Below are 24820 nucleotides of genomic sequence, written 5' to 3'. Positions count from 1 at the left end.
CAGCATCATGAGCATGACTTCCCATGAAGCCAGATGATCCAGGATTTAGATCTTACTACATACGTGCTGCAGCATCATGAGCATGACTTCCCATGAAGCCAGATGGTCCAGGATTTAGATCTTACAACATACGTGCTGCAGCATCATGAGCATGACTTCCCATGAAGCCAGATGATCCAGGATTTAGATCTTACTACATACGTGCTGCAGCATCATGAGCATGACTTCCCATGAAGCCAGATGGTCCAGGATTTAGATCACAAGAGCCAGCAGACCAGAGCTTGGATAAGCTCATTAAGGTGTTGTGGTAAGCAGATAAGTACAACCTGGAGTTTTCTGGCTCGCAGTTTGTGTTCAGACTTTCTGTATTCACTTTCCTCTCGTGTCTACAGACGCAGCATGTCTCCAGGATTATACTGGATCACCAGAGGTTGTTTGTATCTCAATGCCACCAACAGCATTCACACTTTTACAACTAAAGCCTTATCCAGGTCATTATAGAGGGTGCAGTGAGGCTAGGTGACAGACATTTCCTTCATGACAGCTTCAGCAGTATTATCATTGATAAATTAAGGTTTTAATAGTTTCTGGCCTGCCTTGCAGTTCTTGGTTTTAGACAAAAATGAGTAGATTGACATCATCATGGCAGCAGCTTCAGGGATATGGAGAGCTATACAACAGGTCCTCTACAATAGGATGGGTTAAATGCAGAAAACAAATGTCACTGTAACTGAACAAGTGTAAAATGACAAAATGAAGTGGCTTTCTTCTTTCTTTCTGTAGTGATAATCCAGCTCAGGATGTGTTCCCAGGGTTCCCAGTTGCTTTAGTAAACCACTTCCTGTGACTTGTGCATGGATATCCATGACAGGCTAACAGAGGGTCATATTATTCAATATCAACTTTCAAGTCTCATCAGCCTCTAAATGGGTGGTCACTGAAAATACTGCCCAAACGCTACACACGGACGTCACATCTCAGCACATAAACAAACATTTGCATTTTTGTCGTTAGTGTGAATGCTGGGGGCATTCACACTAATGCTTTGCAGTTCTTTATTTATTTTTCTTCCGTCCATTTTTTGACACTTTGTAGCTCCTTCATACTTTTAGCCACTGAAACCATTCAACTATCAAAATGTTCGACTCATTACGGGCATTAGTGCTCCCCTTTCAGATTTTTCATACCTTTCGACATTTTTGAAATATTCAACTTTTATCAGCCATTTTTTGAATGGGAGTGAATGGGGGACTTTTGCAACCTTTCCACCTCTTTTACTCCTTCATACTTTTAGCCACTGAAACCATTCAGGTTTCAAAGTGTTCATCTCTTTAAGCCCATTAAGGCTCACATTTCGTTTTTTTAAAATCTTTTATACTTTTAGACATATTAAGCTTTTTCTACTTTTTCAAAACAATGGAAGTCTATGGGGAAAGGTTGAAACCCTCATCACCTTTGAACTGTATCTCCTCCTTCATTTTTTGAGCAAGAACCCCCATTTAAAGCTTAAACAGTTCAGGACATTCGGCTCTTTCAGAATCCTATTCAGATTTTAAAAATATTTTATAGTTTTTGAACAATTCAGCTCTAAAGTTTAGAAATTCTGCCATACACTTTGCCTGTTAGAATGTTCAGTCTTATTGTGACGTCACATATCAATTTGAAACTCAACTGCCAGGCTAATTACTGTCAACTCTCAACTCCTGGTAGATCTGATCAGCTTCTGCCACTCCTTAACTGCTCTTCCTCCCTCTTCAACCTCCCTACCTTCCTTCTTACCTACCATCCTTCCTTGCTCCCTTCCTTCCTAAAACCTTCCTACCGTCTTTCCTACCTTCCTACAACCTTACCTTCCTTCCTACCTTCTTTCCTACCTGCCTTCCTTCCTAAAACCTCCCCGCTATCCTACCTTCCTACAAACTTCTTACCCTCCTTCCTACCCTTCCTCTTCATCGCTACTCTTCGTCTTCGTCGCTACCCTTCCTCTTCATCACTCTTCCTCTTCATCACTACCCCTCCTCTCATTCAACTCCTCCTCTCATTCTACCCCTTCATCTCATTCTACCCCTCCTCCTCTCATAACAAATAAAGAGCATTTCTTCAGATGTACTGTAGCTCTTTTTTGTTTTTTTAGAAGAACAATGTTCAGGTCAGGTTTTGCAGTTCAGTGACCTAGGCCTACTTGGGGGGGGGACTCCTTTACCAGCAGGGGGGGGGGTCACATATTTCAGACTATTCAAACCTTTTCCATGCACAGTAAACCATTGCTGCAAATGCTTGCACGTTGTGTTACAGCCTTGTTGTGTGTGTGTTTGTAATGGGACTGGGAGCACTTTGAAATCTTTGCACCACTTCCACTTTTTCGTACTTTAAACTACAGAAACCATTCAACAATCAAACTATTTATGTATTTCGCACATTATGGCAAATTTTTCAGTTTTTTATACCTTTAAAACTTTTAAAGTATTCAGCCATTTCACATTCCAGTTTCCAGGTATTTCAGGTAGGCTAGTGACTTTCTGACTTTTCCTATTTATCCATTTTCAGCAATGCTTTCACCATTTCTTTCAGCAGCTCAGCATTCACACGCTTCTTTTGTGGAAAAGCGTTTTTCTAGCTATTTTACATCCACAACTTGATCATATTCAAGGTTTTTTACATGACTTGAAAACTACTGTGTAGAGTTGCAGGTGTTCCGGGACATGTGGGAACAATGGTCCCTGATGGTGGGTGCACTGCAGAACCTTCCTCCATAGTGCAGAGAGCCCTAGCATGCTCTTCAGCTCTTCGCATGGTTGTCACTGTGGATCTAGATGTTGAAATCAGCTGGTTTAACCAGACAGTCAAGTTCTGTGGGGATGTTGAACAGCAGTTCAATGCAATCATCAGAAACAGTGTTAGATCATGTATAGTGTATATATCATGTATGAATTCATGTGTCCATAGTCTATGTAGGTCTTTTTTGGGATGGTGTGTCCTGGTGTCAAGGCGGAGACCAGAGCACGAGGATTTCATTATATTCCAACACACCATCATGAACCAATGTTAAACCCTCTCAGTGATCTGTATACAATCACAAGTAAAACTCGAAGGTATTAAAGTTACTAAACCTGCTTATATGGCCAAAACCCGTGTAATTCTTCAGCAATATGAACTCATTAATGCCTGCTAGATTAGAAAGTTCATGTGGGGAAAGACACTTACCGTGTTGAGTTTAGCTGCTATCACCTGGTGCAGCAAAACGTTTGTGCAGAAGAACCACATGTTTGATCAGGTTTACATGATCTGGCTTTACTTAGAGGACAGAGCGGCACATAACACATCCTTAAATCCCCAGTGTCAAACATGTTCCTGTTAGTGTCCAACTGGTCCAGCATCTGAAGTACCTGCTGCTTTGTTAACGCCGTTCAAGCAGCGTTTCTTTCGTTTGTTCACATGAGTAGCAGGCCAGCTGACTGACAGACTCACCCACCAAGTTCCAGGTATAGAATATTTAACCAAATTCCTTACTTATAATTCCCCACTACAGTACTCACTCACATTATTATATCTCAGCACTTCCCCATCTCCAGTGCTGAACAGCACCTTACCTCCAGCTGCTGGAAGGTATTCTTGAAGGTATTCTTGAAGGTATTTTGAAGATATTTTGAAGGTATTCTTGAAGGTATTCTTGAGCACTTGGATATCCTATCAGATGCGTGCTTGCGATGGTAATGTGAAGCCACTGAGACTGACAACAAAAGTAAAGGATGTGTGTGAGGACTTAGTCCTCCTGAACCACTAATCCACTGACATAACTGACTTAACCCAGAAGCTTAAGTTGCCTTGCAAACACACATTGGCACACAACAGCCCTCAAAACAAGTTGCACCTACTTCAGGCCCAGGCTGCAGGTGTGGAAGTTACATGAAGAAAAAAACATTTACTGTGACCAGTAAGAGAAATATTTGGGAATTCTTGTGGTTGTGTACTTTTAGTATGAGTTCCATTGATCTGTGATGTGTGAAAGTACTGGTGAATGCAAGGTGATGCTGAGGCAGATACTGCGGTAACATGAAGTACCTTCCTCCAACACTCCATCTGTAGCAGGACAAATTATTTCTGTCGGCTTTCCTAAATCAGTACAATGCAGTATTCCAAACATAACTTTTCTTTTTCAGATAAACTGAGCAAATGTGTTAATCCAGCTATGTTTTCCTCTCCTGCAACATTCCCAACCACTACAGTGAATGTATTAAGTATGATCACCACCGCTATTAGACTTGTTCCCCTGGTGGAAATCTCACATTTACGTCCCACACATAAAGGCGTAAATCCTCTTTTTTCACATCTCATCAATTTCTCTGCATCCGTCCTTTATAGGCAAAGTAGGCAAATAGAATAAGTGAGACGTGTAGAGGAACAGACCTGTTAGCCTCCTCTGCTAAGTCTTGTTCATAAAAGAACACTTTGATTTAACCTACTGTATTCTTCTATTCCTCAACTACTTTCCCTGTGTATATTTTAATGATGTAGTCAATTGGAGTCATGTTATTGATAACGTTTGGGTCTAATCTTACTCAGCTGAATGTTGTAAGTCACGATGTTGGGTAAAAAACCATTAAATTTATACAGTTAATCCAGAAAATTAGCATGCCAAAATAAGTATTTCCTGGGAGTAAAGTATATTTTTACAAGCGTGTTCACAAAAGGTGGGGAATAAACATTCAACAGATGCTAAGTGTATATACACAACTCAGGAACTGGAAAATGAATTCACTCAACAAAGCCAAGCACAGGTGTCGACCCAGCCTCTGGTATACTGCACTACAAGCCTCAACATGTTGACATGTGGCATCCCAGTTAATAAGCTACAGGAAGTGGAATCATCCCAACACAAAGCAAGCTGTGTTACATTGCACATGCGAGCTGAGAGGCACTATTACAGAAGGCTGGAGTATGGGTGCTGGGATCCCGGACTCGTCATAAGAAATGCTGTACCCCAACTGCTCCTGTTTCACTTTCTTATCTGAATAGCAACTTGACTCTGGCCATCATCCTCACCAGGACAGGCAAGAGAAGCAGTTTTAGTTTTACATCTTGTCAAAGAAGTCTTTTTAGCACTCAGTCAGTAAACAAGCTGTCTGTGTCCGAACTCAGACTGTCTCTGAATACATGCGATCAGGTTGACTCGGCTTCATCCAGAGCTGAGGCCCAGGCTCTGTCTGATGGGGCCTCTGGTATGACCCATACCTGAGGAATCTCAGTACCATCTGGGTGGTCCACAGGAGTCAAAAAGACATCCCACTCTCTCCTGGCAAGAAAAAAAAAAGTTCTTGTAGAAGAATTCATTCTAATGCAACATGAACATTGTTTTGGCACTGGACTGAACTCAAAGAATTAAACCATTGGAATGGCATAATTAGTAAAAAAGATTTAATCAAACACTAAACCCTCCACATAGTACCTGTAATTTCATTTTTTTAGGGTCAGCAGTCACTGACCATTCATATCGCTGTAAAGTACTTTGTAATGTCATTTTGAAAAGTTCTGTGGAAATACTATTTTCTTTATTTTAATCAATAAAGCAAGAAGTATCAAAGATGATGCAAACCTTATCTGCAGTAAAGCGGGTAATGAGTACTCAGCTTGTGTGTAGTATTCTCTGAAAGGCCGTAGGAGGTGATCAGCATGCATCTCAACTGTGAAAAGACAAGAAGAATAAATTATGCCAGGGAAATATTCCTAATGCCAGTGGAGAAAAAGCCAGACCTCACAGAGTAATAATCTCACGCTTTTTTTGGGGGGGGGGGGGGGGGGTTCCCCTTTTTCATCTCCAATTGTATCCGACCAATTACCCCACTCTTCCGAGCCATCCCAGTCACTGCTCCACCCCCTCTGCCGATCCGGGGAGGGCTGCAGACTACCACATGCCTCCTCTGATACATGTAGCCGCTTCTTTTCACCTGACAGTGAGGAGTTTCACCAGGGGGACATAGTGCATGGGAGGATCACGCTATTCCCCCGTTCCTCCTCCCCCCTGAACAGGTGCCCTGACCGACCAGAGCAGGCACTAGTGCAGCGACCAGGACACATACCCACATCCGGCTTCCCACCCGCAGACACGGCAAATTGTGTCTGTAAGGACGCCCGACCAAGCCAGAGGCAACACGGGGATTCAAACCGCCAATCCCCGTGTTGGTAAGCAACGGAGTAGACCGCTACGCTACCCAGATGCCCACTCTCTCACTCTTTGTACCTTTATCCATAATTGTTCTCTGTTGTCTCAAAACCTGTGAGGAAGTGGTCTAGTTCTCATTAATATTCATGAGCTGATTTGAGAGTCACAAGTACAAGCAAAGGTTTGTGGTAAAGGTGGACAGTAGTGATGCGCGGGTCAGAGATTTGTAATACACACACCCACACGACCGCAGATCTGATGATACGACCACAAAGTCTATCATCGATCTTCGGCCTAAGGTGTTCTGGTACCAAGTATACTTATGAACTACCTTATGTTTGAACATGGTGTTTGTTATGGCCAACCCATAACTCGCACAGAAGTCCAATAACAAGGCACCACTCGGGTTCAGATCGGGGAGGCTGTTCTTCCCAATCACACCCCTCCAGGTTTCTCCATCGCTGCCCATGTGTGCATTGAAGTCTCCCAGCAGAAGTATAGCGTCCCGAGGCGGAGCCCTATCCAGGACACCACCCAGAGACTCCAAGAAGGCCGGATACTCCGAACTGCTATTCGGTGCATAAGCACACACAACAGTCACAGCCTTTTCCCCAGCGACTCGCAGTCGTATAGAGGCGACCCTCTCATTCCCTGGGGAGAACTTCAACACAGTGGTGCTCAACCGGGGACTTGTGAGTATCCCCGCACCCGCCCGGCACCTGTCACCATGGCCAACTCCAGAAAAGTAATAAGTCCAGTCCTTCTCCAGGTGTTTGATACCAGAGCCCAAGCTATGTGTGGAGGTGAGCTCAACTATATCTAGTTGGTACCGCTCCACCTCCCGCACCAGCTCAGGCTCTTTCCCTGCCAGAGAGGTGACATTCCACATCCCGAGGACCAATCTGCGATGCCGGAAGTTGGCATGCCCCGGTCCCCGCCTTTGCCTGCTGTCCGGCCTGCACTGCACCCTACCCAAATGCTCATCCCCGCATGTGGTGGGTCCATGGGGTGGTGGCTCCATGTTGTTTTTTCGGGCTGGGCCTGAGCGGGCCCCATGGGCCAAGGCCTGGCCACCAGACGCTCGCCAACGAGCTCCCCTCTCAGGTCTGGCTCCAGGGCGGGCCCCGGTTTCCCTTTTCCGGGCGAGGTGCTGTAACTCTGCTGGTGTAAATTCATTGGGTTTTCTGCGGCCGTATGTTTTGGACACTCGGGTGAAGAGAGGAGCAGAGCTGTCAACTTGTCACCACCTGGTGGTGAGTTGGATCAGATGGTGGGGAAGGCAGCCGGACAGACCTGGCAAACCCAAACATGTAGTGAGGGTGAACTGGGAATGTCTGGCGGAGGCCCCTCTCCATGAGGTCTTCAACTACCACCTCAAGAAGAAGTTTTCGTGTATCCCGAGGGAGAATGGGGACATGGAGTCTGAGTGGGCCATGTTCAAAGCCTCTATTGTAGATGCGGCAGGCAGGACCTGTGGTCAAAAGGTCATCGGTGCCTGTCGAGGCGGCAACCCAAGAACCCGCTGGTGGACACCGGTGGTGACGGAAGCCGTCAGGCTGAAGAAGGAGGCCTTTCAGACTTGGTTGGCCCAGGGGTCTCCTGAAGCAGCAGAAAGGTACCGGGAGGCCAGAAGGGCTGCCACTTCGGCGGTCACGAAAGCAAAAACTCGGGTGTGGGAGGAGTTCGGTGAGGCTATGGGGGAGGATTTTCGGTTGGTTTCAAGGAAGTTCTGGCAAACCATCCGGCGACTCAGGAAGGGGAAGCAGGGCTTGACTCAGGCTGTGTTCAGCCGGGGAGGGGAACTGTTGACCCAGTCTGGGGATGTTGTCGAGTGGTGGAAAGAACACTTCTTTGAGGAGCTCCTGAACCCGACTAACACGTCCTCAGTGGAGGAGGTAGAGTCTGAAGACTCAGGGGAAGCCCCACCCATATCCCTGGCAGAGGTCTCTGAGGTAGTTAAAAAGCTCCTTGGTGGCAAGGTGTCAGGTGTGGATGAGATTCGCCCTGAGATGCTGAAGGCTCTGGACATTGTTGGGCTGTCTTGGTTGACACGCCTCTTCAATGTCGCGTGGAGGTCGGGGCCAGTACCTGTGGAGTGGCAGACTAGAGTGGTGGTTCCCATATTCAAAAAGGGGGACCAGAGGGTGTGCTCCAATGTTCAGGGCATCACAATGCTCAGCCTCCCTGGGAAAGTCTACTCTAGGGTGATTGAAAGGAGGTTCCGACCGATTGTTGAACCTCAGATCCAGGAGGAACAATGCGGATTCCATCCTGGCTGTGGAACAACGGACCAACTCTTTACCCTTGTGGAAGTGTTGAGGGGGGCATGGGAGTTTGACCAGCCAGTCTACATGTGTTTTGTGGACTTGGAGAAGGCTTAAGACCGTGTACCCTGGGGCACTCTGTGAGGGGTACTGCCGGAGTATGGGGTACCGGGGCAGTTGCTACAAGCCATCCAGTCCTTGTATAATCAAAGTGAGAGCTGTGTCCGCATTCTTGGCACAAAGTCAAACATGTCTTCGGTGGGAGTCGGACTCTGCCAATGTTGTCCCTTGTCTCCGATTCTGTTTGTGATATTCATGGACAGGATCTCAAGGCGCAGCCAAGGTGAGGAGTGTGTCCATTTTGGGAACCTCCGAATTGCATCTCTGCTGTTGGCAGATGACGTGGTTTTGTTGGCTTCATCAGAACACGACCTCTGGTGCACACTGGGGCAGTTTGCAGCTGAGTGTGAAATGGCTGGGATGAGAGTCAGCACCTCCAAGTCTGACGCCATGGTTCTCTACCGGAAAGTGGTGGTTTGCTCTCTCCAGGTTGAGGATGAGTTGTTGCCTCAAGTGAAGGAGTTCAAGTATCTCGGGGTCTTGTTCACGAGTGAGGGTAGGATGGAGCGGGAGATTGACAGGCGGATTGGTGCAGCATCAGCAGTAATGCGGACGTTGTACCGGACCGTTGTGGCGAAGAAGGAGCTGAGCTGGAAGGCGAAGCTCTAAATTTACCAGTCCATCTTCGTTCCAATCCTCACCTATGATCATGAGCTCTGGGTAGTGACCGAAAGGGTGAAATCACAGATACAAGCGGCTGAAATGAGTTTCCTCCGTAGGGTGTCTGGGCTCAGCCTTAGAAATAGGGTGAGGAGCTCAGACATCCGGAGGGAGCTCGGAGTAGAGCCGCTGCTCCTTCGCATCGAAAGGAGCCAGTGGAGATGGTTCGGACATCTGATTAGGATGCCTCCTGGGCGCCTTCCTTTGGAGGTTTACCAGGAACGGCCAACTGGGAGGAGACCCCGGGGTAGACCCAGAACTCGCTGGAGGGACTACATGTCCAATCTGGCCTGGGAACGCCTTTGGATCCCCCAGGAGGAGCTGGAGGGCGTTGCTGGGGAGAGGGACGTCTGGAGTGCCCTACTTAGCTTGCTGCCACCGCGACCCCGGAAAAGCGCATAATACAGTGACTGCAAGGCATCGCCTATTAGCCTGGCTTTAACTTTTCTCTGACTAAGTCTGTGGTCGCATCTTCTTTCTGACCAAAAAAAAAAAAAGGAGTTTCAGTGCTGTAAACAAAAGCTATGGATACCACCTAGGGAAAAATCTCGTACAGAAGCCTCAACACTCTGAAATACATGCACTGACCAAAACCACAATCACAAACCGAAAATCAAGTTGCTTTAGTGTATGCATGTGTGTGTCAGACAGAGACAGACAGAGACAGACAGAGAGAAAGAGAGAGAGAGAGAGAGAGAGAGAGAGAGAGAGAGAGAGAGAGAGAGAGAGAGAGAGAGAGAGAGAGAGAGAGAGAGTGCACTGAATTTTGCAGAAAATGTTTAAATGTTCAAAGGAAGACACCAAATAAGGCCTGCCGAGCAGAACTGGGGCGTTTCCCATTACTGTTAAACATCCAAAAATGGGCAATAACATTTTGGATGCATCTAAATTCAAACCTAAAAGACACCCTTCCGTTCAAGGCATTAAAAACCCAAGAGCTGAACCCAGAAAAAAGACCCCTCAGTCAGCTGATGGTGAAGCTAACCTACCAGGCTGCCATCAGCACTGCCTCAAAACACAGCAGAATAAAACTCAGCAATAAAATTGGCATATCAAACAAAGATATCTATCTCTGTGCTCTATATTCTCCCCCAATTGAATCTCCATATTATGATAAGGATTTCCTGAAGAAACTTCCATGAAGAGGTAAGCCTTTTCCAGGCCCAGGGAAATGTGCTGCTGTGCGGCGATTTTAACACAAGAACAGGTTCAATAAGTGATACCATTGACCCTCAGGGTAACAGACATGTGTCTGGTCAACATTCCCTGTACCTCTCACCAAGCCTCATTAAAAGGAGCTCCCTCGACCGTACTGTGAACAAGGCTGGTAAGGAGCTAGTGCACCTCTGTCGCGCCTCTGGCCTGTACACATTTAATGGTAGGATCAGAGGAGACTCTTTGGGAAGGTTCACATGTTGTTCAGGTCTTGGAGCTAGTGTAGTTGACTATGCAATAACTGACATGGACCCCACCTCCTTCAACGCATTCACTGTCACAACAAACTCCTCTTTCTGACCATGACCAAATTATGATTTTCTTCAAAACTATTAACCTGACTCAAATGCCTATAGAGGAGCCCAGCAAGCTGTTCAAAATTAGTAAGACCTACAGATGGGCTCCAGACAGTGCAGAAAAATTTATCAATATCCTGAATTCATCCAAATTACTTAATATGATTACTAACGTCATTAACAAACCGTTTGAAACTAATAAGGACAGTACCAACCAAGCTGTCCATGAAATCAATTATATCTTTCAGACGGCAGCAAACATAGCCCTACCAAGGACCAACAACAACAAAAAGAAACAACCTAAAAATGAAAAATGGTTTGACAGCGATTGTAAAAATATAAGAACTGCATAAATTGTCAAACCTGAAACACTACCAACCTCAAGATATGGATATAAGAAAGAAATATAGCGAAACATTAAAACTATATAAACACACATTACGAATGAACAAACAAAGCCATGTAGATAGAACCCTACAGGAAATAGAACATTCCCTGAATCAAAACCAGTTCTGGGAAATGTGGAATAATTTGAGCTCTACAAAACCACAAGACCTGCCTATCCAAAATGGAGAATTTGGAAAAATCATTTTGAACATATCTATTCGGAAATCCAACAAGAACACTCAAATTCCAATTACATCTGATCAAACAAAAATTACGGTTGCTCGAATGCACTATAAAAGACAACCAAAACCCACTGGATTTTCCAATAACACAAGAAGAACTGGCACAGAAGCTCAACTCCTTAAAACCCAATAAAGCTTGTGGCCTTGACAGCATCAGAAGCGAGATGCTTAAAAACAGTACACCTGAGCTGCAAAGAGCAGTACTCAAATTGTTCAACATCCTTCTAAGTTCGGGATATTTTCCTGACATCTGGAGCAAAGGGCTTATAACTCCTATTCATAAAAATGGAGACAAATTGGATCCCAATAATTTCAGAGGCATTTGTGTGAGCAGTAGTCTGGGGAAGGTGTTTAATAGCATTTTGAACAATCGAATTCTAACCTTCCTTAACGAACACAATGTCCTGAGCAAAGGTCAAACTGGCTTCCTCCCAAATCAGCGGACTACGGGCCATATTTACACTCTACACACCCTCATTAATGAAAATGTGAATCAAACCAAAAATGGAAAAATATTTGCTTGTTTTATTGACTTCAAAAAAGCTTTCGACTCTATTTGGCATGAAGTACTATAACTATAAACTTTTACAAAGTGGTGTAGGGGGTAAAGTGTATGACATAATAAAGTCAATGTATTCGGGCAACAAATGTGCAGTTAAGATTGGAGACAAACACACGGAGTTCTTCACTCAGAATAGAGGGATGAGACAGGGCTGTGGACTTAGCCTGACACTGTTTAATATATACATAATATACCTTTAATATACCGATGTATATAGGTATATTAATGAACTGGTGGTGCAGCTGGAACAGTCTGCAGCCCCAGGTCTCCCCCTGTATGACATGGAAGTGAAATTTTTGCTTTATACAGATGATCTAGTTTTGTTGTCACCAGCCGCAGGTGGGCTGCAACAACTACTAGACCTGCTTGAGGACTATTGCCAGCACTGGGCCCTGGCAATAAATCCAAAAAACACTAAAGTAATGATCTTCCAGAAGAAGCCCAGATGTCAGGAAAATAGATACCAGTTGACTCTAAGTAGCATCACCTTAGAGCATAGGATGCAGTATACTTACCTTGGTCTAATTATTACAGCATCGGGGAGTTTCAGCAGGGCAGTGAATAACCTAAAACAAAAAGCTGGCAGAGCTCTATATGCAACTAAAAATAAATTCTTTAACATTGATATACCAATCTCCATCTGGTGCAAAATGTTTGATAGTGTAATTCTGCCCATTGCGCTATATGGAAGTGAGGTATGGGGTCCACTCAGTCTTTCCAGCTACACTAGATGGGACAAGCATCCAGCAGAAACCCTACATGCTGAATTCTGTAGAATGATTCTGAAAATACAAAGGAAAACACCAAACAACGCATGTAGGGCAGAATTAGGCCAGTTTCCATTATTGATAAATGTACAAAAAAGATCTCTAAATTTCTGGATGCACTTAAATACAAGCCCAACAAATACATTGTACTCTAAAGCTCTTAAAACCCAAGAACTGAACCCCGAAAAGAGTCCCCTGATGCAGCTGGCTCTGAGACTCACTAACCCTTTAACAAATACTAAGACCAACCAACCTCAGGCCAGCACTGCATTCCAAACCAACATGAGGATAAATCAGGCTATAAAACAAGCCAACATGAGGATAAATCAGCTATAAAACAAACAAACATGAGGATAAATCAGGTTATAAAACAAAGCAAGAACAATTATTTGAAACATTGGACCGCTGAAATCGAAACTCAAAACAAACTAGAAGTCTATCGGGCCCTAAAAACAAACTATGATTTGGAAGAATACCTCTTAACTGTCAGAGACAGGAAGCAGTGACAGATCCTCACCAAATACAGGCTCAGTGACCACAGTCTAGCCATTGAAAAGGGGAGACACAAAAAGACTTGGTTGCCAAAAGAGCAACGAACATGTGGTCAGTGCATGACAGATGAGGTGGAGACAGAGGGGCACTTCCTCCTTAAATGTGACACGTTAAAAACAGCAACGGGCTTTTGTCAAGGAGCTGGAACATGTGATTCCAGAGTACCAGGAAATGGACGACGCAGGTAAGTTGCAGGTGGTCCTGGGAGGGGGGCCAGCGGTGAGCATTGCAGCAAGACTTATATTTTCCAGCCACAACCTGAGAGACAGTGGGTGACGGCACCTATTGCTACTGTTGTTGTTGCTGTTATTATAATCATTGTTGCGTTGTTGTTTTACATGCTTTGGCAATATGTACACAAACGTATGATATGCCAATAAAGCAAATATTGAACTGAATTGAATTGAATTGACAGAGACAGAGAGAAAGAGGGAGAGAGAGTGTCAGGGAAACCCAAATAGGTTCTTACTAGGTATATATCCATGAAGACGTTTCGCCTCTCATCCAAGAGGCTTCCTCAGTTCGTGCCTTTCTGACTAGACCAAGCTAGTCTGAGAGAGACCAAAAGAGACCAAGCTAGACCAAGCTAGTCAGACTACCTTGGTCTAGTCAGAAAGGCACGAACTAAGGAAGCCTCTTGCATGAGAGGCAAAACGTCTTCACGGATATATACCAAGTCCAGTTGCACTCGATTCAATTCATTTGGGTAACCATGACCTGGATGAATGAGAACATTCACAGACATGTTCTTACTAGGCTACACTGACATAGAACACACACACAGCTACAAATATTTGGGGCTAATAATGACCTCTACAGGAAATTTCAATCTCACTATTAAGGATCTCAGAGACAAGGGAAGAAGGGCTTTCTACACTATAGAAAATTCTTCAAACATAGACATACCTGTTAGAACATGGCCCAAAATATTCAAATCCATAACTGAACCAATGTTACTATATGTTAGTGAAGTGTGGGGTCCTCTTGTAAATCAAGACTTTGACAAATGGGACAAACACCCAATCGAAACCCTGCACACAGAGATTTGCAAGAGTATTCTCAGAGTACACAGGAACACGCCCAGCAATGGATGCTGAGCAGAACTAGGCCAGTTTCCCCTGTTAATAACAACGCAAAAAAGAGCAATTAAATTCTACCAACACCTAAAAGCAAGTGACCCCAACTTCTACCATCACAAAGCTCTCAATTACCAAGAGGAGAACAAAGAGAGAAGTCCCCCCAGCCAGCTGGTCCTGAGGCTCAGTTCAGCCACCAGCACAAGTCATCAGGACAGCCCCCACACAACCTGGCCCAACCAAATTATAGCTAAAGAAAAAGAAAATTACATTAACCACTGGACATCTATCACAAAAACTCAAAGCAAACTTCGGTGTTATGTGGCTCTAAACAGACGGTAAACAATGGCAGACTACTGACCACCGTGACCGATCAGAAACTGAGAAAGACACTGACTATATACAGACTCAGTGATCACAGCTTGGCCATAGAGACTGGCTGACACAGGCAGACCTGCTGCCCAGAGGAGACAGGCTGCGTCAACTCTGTCCAGAAAGACAGGTGGAAACAGAGCAACACTTCCTGCTACAATGTAGCACATACGAAGACTTAAGAACAAAATTCTTCACAAAAATTAAATGTAAATTCCAAGACTTGGACACACTCTCTGACCAGACCAAAATGACTTGGACACACTCTGACCAGACCACAATGCAACATGTAGTTGGGGAAAACAGTGTCAGCTCATAGATGCAGCGAGATATATCAGGTCATGTCCCAGCCTAAGAGACAAGCAGCACAACACATGACAGCTGTAGTCTCCTCACAACCCATGCTCAACCTTCTGATCTACTTCTGTTTCTCTATTGTTATGGCTGTGTTATTGTTTCTTTATTGATCGTTACAATGGTGTGTTGATGTTCATTATTAGTGTTGTTGTGTACCGTTCAAACTGTATTTTTGATTCTTTGGCAACACTGTTATAAAACTTTCATGCCAATAAAGCCCTTTGAATTGAATTGAACTGAATTGAGAGAGAGAAAGAGAGAGACAGAGAGAGAGAGGAAGAGAAGGTGGACGAGTAAAGCACTAGCCTACTGCACACATTTCTGCAAGTTATTTATAACTTACTCAGCTGCTTTGTCACTTTTTGACCCGACCCTGTGATATCCACACACACACACACACACACACACACACACACACACACACACACACACACACGGCCAAATGCATTATTACCTCCAAAGAGCATGGTCTCTATCTCTTTTTTTCTCTGAAGTTGTCTCTCCTTCTCCTTATTGTTTCGTTTCTCCAGGTCTTTTTTACGCTCCTCTTCTTGCTCTCCTTCAAGCATGACTCGGAGTGCATTCTCTTCTGCCAAGTACACGGACGTCCTCTTCCCGATTAAAGTCTTCAGTTTGTCCAACTGTCCGATGAACATGGTGTCTAATTCCTTGTCAGGGAAGATACCTGGCAGAGCACAGAAACTCACGTCAGATAATAATCAATCAATCTTATATTGCGCTTTTCTAATACTCAAAGTCGTTTTACAATAAACGGGGTGAAACAAGACAACAGATAAACACAACACAGACATAGAGGGGTGGATGGGAAGGGGGGCTACGAGAGGGAGAAGCGGCAGCCACACACGACGCCGGCAGTACTCTCCCACTTGGACAGATACAAAACGGCACTTTGCTGCCAGTGTTGTCACAAGTGAGCAAAAAGCCTATCCACTCGACAGCCAACAGTGACATTTCTAGATAGTCTGGAAATGTCACTCTTGGCTGTTTTCATACCTCTAAGCCGTTTTGAAAGACCCAGTGTGAACGGGGTATGCAGGCATGGCAAAAGAGATGAGCTCACTTGTACAGACTAGTCAGGGATGCTTGAATTCACTTTTTGCATCTGTGTGTAATGTCATCAAACACTGAAGAAAGAATTACAGCACACGCTCACTTTCTGCAAAAACAGCAAACTAATCACGGAATACGTTTTTTTAAACATGATGTTTGAGTTTCATTCAGTAAAGGGTTTGATTACCAGCTAAAAAAATTTACTACAGCACATTGTAACTAATGTCTTCCCCAGCGAAGTTTAAACATGACTGTCTTTTAGTATTTGGTAAGTCGTTTATTCATCAGAGTAAGTTAAAAACCATACAGATAATGTGTAACTGGTGTCATGAACTCGCTCAGCCCACACCGTCACTGTCATCATGAACACTTCAACACTGAAGGACAGTGTTGGTACTAGCAAAGAGTACAAACCGTAACCAAGACCTGAAACTACAAAACACCGCATCAGCAAAACATAACACTGCTGGTCTTTCCCAGGCTCGGTAGAGAGGAGGCTGGAGGCAAACTGCAGATAGTGGGAATGCTAACAGGCTAATAACTGCCTCATCATCACCATAGTGATATAGTTATTAGCTAACAGGCCAATACGCCCATTTCACGCCGTGGCCATCTTGGATTTGAAAAAAACCAAGCGGTGGGAACTTAGCTACGCCCCCTTCTTACTTCATTGAAAACACTGCTGGAAGCAACATGTCGTACTACCGTGTACCATCCTAAATTCAACTGACACATTAAGATGCCATATGGCTAAATGTTTACTCCTCCTGCTATTATTGCAACAGACATTATGTACATGTAGGCCTACTGTATGCATTGAGCTGCAGAGGTTGCACCATGTACAGCCAGTTAAATAATATTGGGGTGACCAGTTTCACTGTGACTAAAACATTAGAAGGGAGACAGAAGTTTGACGTTGAAAAATGTTTGCTCCTGTTTGTAGTCGCATTGGTGGCTTAATAGCGGAAGAAGATGAAGAGGAACATGAGGGAGATAGGTGAGTTATTACTGTCAGTACAATACAATTTTTCAAACATGTAGATTACTGCGTTGTATAATATATATATATATATATATATATATATATATATATATTCACTAGTCTTTCAATAGAGGATAGCTCTGTTCTGACACATCATCTTGATAACAGGAAAATGTGTGGATTTATATTGCTTCCCACATGTATGACATATCCTCATGTGTCCAGTGAGGTTTGGGCGACTCTACCTGATCATGACTATGACGTGAAGCCCCTTTCTGTGGAAGACCAGCTTGACGCAGTAAAGAAACACATCGCTTTCCTGGAGGACGAAAATAAAAAGCTGAAAAGTGAGTGTTTTGGTCTAGAACGCTTCCAGTGTGCGCCCAATCTGATCAGGTTTTACACTAGTTTTAAGGATTACCACACCCTCAAAGCACTCTTCCTAGCTTTACAGCCTACTGCAGAGTCCATGGTGCAATGGACTCAAATGCAAAGGAACGGCTATAACCTAGAACACATTTCTGTGTCTGGCTTCCATGCAGAGCATTTATGGCTGATTGATCAGTTTTTCCTGTTCTTGTGCCGTGTGAGGAAGGGCTTTTTTGCTCTGGATTTATCTGTACGATTCAATGTGTCGCCGGCCACAGTCAGCAGGAACTGTACGACGTGGGCCAACTATTTGCTCTTTATGTTAGGGACCCTCCCAATATGGCCTAGTAGAGCAGCAGTAGACGAGCTAATGCCACCAGTATTCAGGGAATTCTACCCAAACACAAGAGTGATACTAGACTGCACAGAGATCCGCATCGAGACAGCTAGTTGGAAGGTTTTGAACACCGTGACATACTCCCATTATAAAAGTAACACTACACTGAAATCCCTAATTGGGATCACTCCCTCAGGGTCAGTTAGCCTGGTAAGTAATCTATACACAGGATGTATTTCTGATAAGGAGATAACTAAGAGGTCAGGTGTTCTGGACCTCTTAGAGTCAGGTGATGAGGTCATGGCCGATAAGGGCTTCCTTATCAAAGACCTGCTCGATGAAATAGATGTAAAACTTGTCATCCCTGCATTTTTAGGCCCAAGTGGACAGTTAAGCTGTGATGAGCTCACAGACACACAGAGTATTGCTGGCTTGAGAATACACGTCGAACGGTCAATAAGACGCATACAGGAGTACAACATTTTTGATGGAGTCATACCCCTTTCACTAAGTGGAACAGTCAACCAACTGGGGACAGTGTGTGCTCTCCTAACACATTTTCAGGGACCACTGTTTTAAACCTTTGTTAAATTCAGCTGACAAGAAAATAGTGCACACAAACCTTAGATAGATTGAAACATATTTAACTTCATTTCAGTACAGTCCCATTTTTTAGCCCACACCTTGAGATGAGCAATTACTATCTTAGTTTAGTAAACAATTGATGATTTGAGTTGGTAGCGAGTTCCAGTTTATTGCTACAGCAGAATTACAGTTGACTGAACATATTTTAGTTTAAAATGAACCAACAGTTTTGTTAAAGTTAAAGGACAAAGAATGAAAATATTGTAGATGGGACAATCTAATGTATAAATATTGAATGTACAGTATAAAAATTAAATGTATCTTATTTTTTATTTTATTGTGATTAAACAGCTTCTTTGAATACAGCCCTGTGTGTGTGTCTCTCCTCACTGGCACAGGAGAGGCAGAAAGTACTCGAAAAAGAAAAGATCCAGCTTAGTTTTCATATTGTGGTAAATGACGGTAGGTGCTCGAGGTTGGTAGTCCAAACCATGTTTGCTGCTGGCCCCGGCTGCATTGATTTTAGATTGAGTAAGAAGGGGGCGTGGCTAAGTTCCCACCACTTGGTTTAAAAGAAAATTAAAGCTGGCCGCGGAGTGAAATGGGCGTATAACTGCCTTATCTTCACCACAGTGATATAGTTATTAGCTAACAGGCCAATAACTGCCTCATATTCACCACAGTGATATAGTTATTACCTAACAGGCCAATAACTGTCTCATCTTCACCACAGTGATATATTTATTAGCTAACAGGCCAATAACTGTCTCATCATCACCACAGTGATATAGTTATTAGCTAACAGGCCATTAACTGTCTCATCTTCACCACAGTGATATAGTTATTAGCTGTCAGGCCAATAACTGTCTCATCTTCACCACAGTGAAATAGTTATTAGCTAACAGGCCATTAACTGTCTCATCTTCACCACAGTGATATAGTTATTAGCTGTCAGGCCAATAACTGTCTCATCTTCACCACAGTGATATAGTTATTAGCTGTCAGGCCAATAACTGCCTCATAATCACCACAGTGATATAGTTATTAGCTAACAGGCTAATAGCTGCCTCATCTTCACCACAGTGATATAGTTATTAGCTAACAGGCCAATAACTGTCTCATAATCACCACAGTGATATAGTTATTAGCTAACAGGCCAATAACTGTCTCATCTTCACCACAGTGATATAGTTATTAGCTAACAGGCTAATAACTGCCTCACCATCAACACAGTGATATAGTTATTAGCTAACAGGCCAATAACTGCCTCACCATCACCACAGTGATATAGTTATTAGCTAACAGGCCAATGACTGCCTCACCATCACCACAGTGATATAGTTATTAGCTAACAGGCTAATAACTGCCTCACCATCACCACAGTGATATAGTTATTAGCTAACAGGCCAATAACTGTCTCATCATCACCACAGTGATATAGTTATTAGCTAACAGGCCAATAACTGTCTCATCTTCACCCCAGTGATATAGTTATTAGCTAACAGGCCAATAACTGTCTCATCTTCACCCCAGTGATATAGTTATTAGCTAACAGGCCAATAACTGCCTCACTATCACCACAGTGATATAGTTATTAGCTGTCAGGCCAATAACTGCCTCATAATCACCACAGTGATATAGTTATTAGCTAACAGGCTAATAACTGCCTCATCTTCACCACAGTGATATAGTTATTAGCTAACAGGCCAATAACTGTCTCATAATCACCACAGTGATATAGTTATTAGCTAACAGGCCAATAACTGTCTCATCTTCACCCCAGTGATATAGTTATTAGCTAACAGGCCAATAACTGTCTCATAATCACCACAGTGATATAGTTATTAGCTAACAGGCCAATAACGGTCTCATCTTCACCACAGTGATATAGTTATTAGCTAACAGGCTAATAACTGCCTCACCATCAACACAGTGATATAGTTATTAGCTAACAGGCCAATAACTGCCTCACCATCACCACAGTGATATAGTTATTAGCTAACAGGCCAATGACTGCCTCACCATCACCACAGTGATATAGTTATTAGCTAACAGGCTAATAACTGCCTCACCATCACCACGGTGATATAGTTATTAGCTAACAGGCCAATAACTGTCTCATCATCACCACAGTGATATAGTTATTAGCTAACAGGCCAATAACTGTCTCATCTTCACCCCAGTGATATAGTTATTAGCTAACAGGCCAATAACTGCCTCACCATCACCACAGTGATATAGTTATTAGCTAACAGGCCAATAACTGTCTCATCATCACCACAGTGATATAGTTATTAGCTAACAGGCCAATAACTGTCTCATCTTCACCCCAGTGATATAGTTATTAGCTAACAGGCCAATAACTGTCTCATCTTCACCCCAGTGATATAGTTATTAGCTAACAGGCCAATAACTGCCTCACTATCACCACAGTGATATAGTTATTAGCTGTCAGGCCAATAACTGCCTCATAATCACCACAGTGATATAGTTATTAGCTAACAGGCTAATAACTGCCTCATCTTCACCACAGTGATATAGTTATTAGCTAACAGGCCAATAACTGTCTCATAATCACCACAGTGATATAGTTATTAGCTAACAGGCCAATAACTGTCTCATCTTCACCACAGTGATATAGTTATTAGCTAACAGGCTAATAACTGCCTCACCATCATCACAGTGATATAGTTATTAGCTAACAGGCCAATAACTGCCTCACCATCACCACAGTGATATAGTTATTAGCTAACAGGCCAATAACTGCCTCACCATCACCACAGTGATATAGTTATTAGCTAACAGGCTAATAACTGCCTCACCATCACCACAGTGATATAGTTATTAGCTAACAGGCCAATAACTGTCTCATCATCACCACAGTGATATAGTTATTAGCTAACAGGCCAATAACTGTCTCATAATCACCACAGTGATATAGTTATTAGCTAACAGGCCAATAACTGTCTCATCTTCACCACAGTGATATAGTTATTAGCTAACAGGCTAATAACTGCCTCACCATCATCACAGTGATATAGTTATTAGCTAACAGGCCAATAACTGCCTCACCATCACCACAGTGATATAGTTATTAGCTAACAGGCCAATAACTGCCTCACCATCACCACAGTGATATAGTTATTAGCTAACAGGCCAATAACTGCCTCACTATCACCACAGTGATATAGTTATTAGCTAACAGGCTAATAACTACCTCATCATCAACACAGTTCAATGCTGTGGCTTATACAAGCTGACTTAGTGAAATAAGGAACAAGAACCTTATAAACTGACTGTTCCCTCTGTAAGGAAAAACATTTCTGATATGAGAAACCATAAGGCACATCAGTTCCGCCCTAATGGTCTCTAAGCAACCAAAACAGCTGCCCTTTAAACTATCTGTGCATCCATGTGCACATTTTTGTATTGCTTACATTGGTGTTTTTCGTCTATTTAAAGGGAAATTTCACCGTTGGTCTTGATTAGGTGTAATCAGTACTGATGAGTAATGTATTCGACTGAAGCAATAAAATCCTCACTGTGTACTATATTGACCGAGAAATCGGTGTTGTCCTGCTCAGTCTTTCCCACAGTGCCTACACATACCTGAATGATTTGCTGTGTGCAACCTTCAGTAATGCCGTCCATAAAGTCCTCTGCACCAGTGCGGTAGGACCTCATTTTCACTATCAGAAATGTGGCTTAGCTGACAGAATGATGGTTTTTTGAACTGCATCTTTAGAGCAGATTAGATATTAAAAAAACCTGCTAGGCTGTAGGTTTTCACGCCGCCAGCTGACGTCACGATACATTACTTTGCGGCCAGAAAAAAAACTCTGCTTCACTGCCTCCAGAGATACAGTTCCGTAACTACAGGTGCTTTCCACGTGCTATCCCTGTCACAGATAAGACATACATAAGTTTGAAAATTGGTGAATTTTCCCTTTATGACAAATATGACATCCTATATATAAGCTGCTCCAGAGCAGGCCAGTCATGAAGCCAAGATACCGCGACATGTATCCTGCTGTCAAGCGAGCCAGTGACAAGCCGGTGTTATGCCCAGTTCGACCAATCCTCTACACTTGTTTATTCTGAGAGGCCCCGAGCTAATAATAATAATAGCAATTATTACCTTTCCTGGATGCAGCTTCCTTTCTCAGTTTACGCAGTTTCTCCAAAGACCTGAGGATGTCCTGCATTCTCTTCACATCTGCCTGTTTCTTTCGAACTTCACAGAGAACAGAGTCTGCTGCCACCTTAAGCTCCTGTTCCTAATGGATATTAAAACAAACATTACCACATAATATTAGACTCTTGCATTGAATTAGAATTTAGATGGCAAATAACTACAATATAGATTATGTGTCACACTGTGAGCTAGATGAAGATGTTACATTTCTGTTGGGTGCCCAATGCCACCTACTGTTGAAAAGTTTTGCACATCAGAAAATAATGGTAAACAGTAGATGGACTGCATTTATACAGGGCTTTTCTAGTCTACTGACCACTCAAAGTGCTTTACAGTGTACACCTCACATTCACCCATTCACAGACTGATGGTGGAGGCTGTCATGCAAGGTGCCAACCTGCCCATCAGGAGCAGTTAGAGGTTCAGTGTCTTGCTCAAGGACACTTCGACATGCTCTTTGGAGGAGCTGGGGATCGAACCAGGAACCTTCCAATTACTAGGCGACCCGCTCTACCTCCTGAGCCATGCCACCATTAAATAATCTTGCATATTGAGCCAAATCCACTTACCCGCTTCTTCTCCTCTACTTCATGAATTTGCTTCATCCTCCATTTATCAATAACTGCTTCTTTTTCTGCAATTTTCCTTTCCACAGATTCATCTTCCATTTGTAGCAGTTTCCTTTTATGTTGCCGTGCTCTCCTCTTACCAATACAGGCTAGTTTTCTTTTAAAATAATCTAAACATTCATGGTCATCCAGTACTTTGAGATTGTCTTGAAGCTCTCGCTTCACACTCAGTGCCATTCTATAGGAATCAGCCCAAACACTCTCATTCTCCAAGTTTTGTTTTAGGATTTCACAGGCGAGTGACAACTTTGAGACCAGGTGAAAAGCACCATGAAGCAGGTCTCGTACCTGAGGCGCCGATATCTTTGAGTACGGTTCTCTCTGCTCTTGAATCTTTGAGGCTTTCTTTTGTAGGAAACGTTTGATCCACTGCTCATCTTGTCTCCTCTGAACAGGTTTTTCGTCTACAGATTGTGTATCCGCTGCTTTGACAGGATCATGGCTACTGTCCTGAACCCACTGAGAAAAGGATGGGTAGCAATGGAGAGGGCCACCATAGTCTTTCGACGCATTTTTATGTTGATGTCTAAAACCTGGGTCTGGATCTATGACTGGCTGATGATCATACTGACTACTTGGTGGACCTGAGCTAAGGTTTGCTGTCGAGTTTTGACCTATGCTTTGTATACCCGAGGCTCCCATAGTGCTGTGGATTTCACCCAGCCAATAATTTGGTGGTCCAGCCTGTGTGCAGGCTTGTGAACTGTAGCGACCTTGATAGAGATCTGGACTAAAAGTGCCGACTGTGGGGGGAAGCTGGCTGAAGGGTTGTGACGAGCCAGGTGGATCAGAGGGAAATCCACGGGCCATGTGACAAGCTCCATAACTCTCTAATCTCAGAGGTGGTGGCGGTAAGTGGGGTCGGAATCCGTGCGGGTGGCTGCTATATCCTGCAGCAGGTGGCACCGGCGGAAATTCCCACTGGTGACAAGTGTTAGCAGGATCTTTCTGCGACGACCAACGTATATGTGAAGGGTTGTTCGGCGTGTTACCCTGCGAGGTGTCGCTCCCAGACTGCCCTGGCGGTGCTTCTTGGTACGGAGACTGGCCGCTTGAAGGCGGGAGGTGAAACGAGTTGTCCATTTTCCCAATGCGTAGCTACCACGGCATCACTAGCACCGCGTTCCGTCGAGGAACGACCCCTCACGCGTCTTCACCTGCTGGGTTTTCCTAGTTCAACGAAGACACAATGGGTGACGTCATATCCTCCGGATGCAGCGCGCACTACTTCTTCTCCTTCTTTGTAACGGTAGCTTAGCATTCCTAGCGTTGTATTGTCGCCATCGTGTGGTTGTAAGTAGACCGCAGTACCCTCCTCTTCGTTAAGTGCATGTATCGCTGCATCTCCAACACGTGACTCGACAGACGTGGGGGAGCAGCGTCACAGTGTACAAAACAAAACCCAAACCAGGAAGGCCATGCATGCCCCCGATACACCAGCCACCGCACCGCACCGCACCGCACCGCACCGCACCGCACCGCACCGCACCGCACCGCACCGCACCGCTGTCTGGGTCCTTTATGCACAACTGAAGGCTTATCTCGCCTGGTTTATTCTGCTTTACAGGCTCCAAACTCTTTTGTCAAGAACGTTGACAGTCTCTTATTCAAGTTTATTTGGA

General features: G+C 43.9%; 1 protein-coding gene across 1 annotated transcript; it reads right to left on the bottom strand.

Moving 5' to 3' along the window:
* Positions 1-4656: 4656 nt before the first annotated feature.
* On the bottom strand, positions 4657-24373 carry pdcd7 (programmed cell death 7). Its single transcript, XM_056278995.1, has 5 exons — positions 23139-24373; positions 22513-22651; positions 15485-15715; positions 5594-5681; positions 4657-5293 (listed from the first exon to the last, which is right to left on the bottom strand). The coding sequence occupies exons 1-5, from the start codon at positions 24279-24281 to the stop codon at positions 5161-5163; spliced, it is 1734 nt and encodes a 577-aa protein (XP_056134970.1). The 5' UTR covers positions 24282-24373; the 3' UTR covers positions 4657-5160.
* Positions 24374-24820: the final 447 nt, after the last annotated feature.

This window comes from Lampris incognitus, chromosome 4 (assembly GCF_029633865.1).
Source record: "Lampris incognitus isolate fLamInc1 chromosome 4, fLamInc1.hap2, whole genome shotgun sequence".
In the NCBI taxonomy this organism is placed as follows: Eukaryota; Metazoa; Chordata; class Actinopteri; order Lampriformes; family Lampridae; genus Lampris; species Lampris incognitus.
This window is presented reverse-complemented; position numbering and strand designations above follow the sequence as displayed.

Coding starts and splice junctions, on each gene's coding strand:
- pdcd7 (XM_056278995.1), bottom strand. CDS start 24,281: ATGGACAACTCGTTTCACCTCCCGCCTTCAAGCGGCCAGTCTCCGTAC. Junction 22,652..23,138: donor AAGTAGAGGAGAAGAAGCGG/GTAAGTGGATTT, acceptor AATATCCATTAG/GAACAGGAGCTTAAGGTGGC. Junction 5,682..15,484: donor AGAGACCATGCTCTTTGGAG/GTAATAATGCAT, acceptor GTCTTTTCACAG/TTGAGATGCATGCTGATCAC.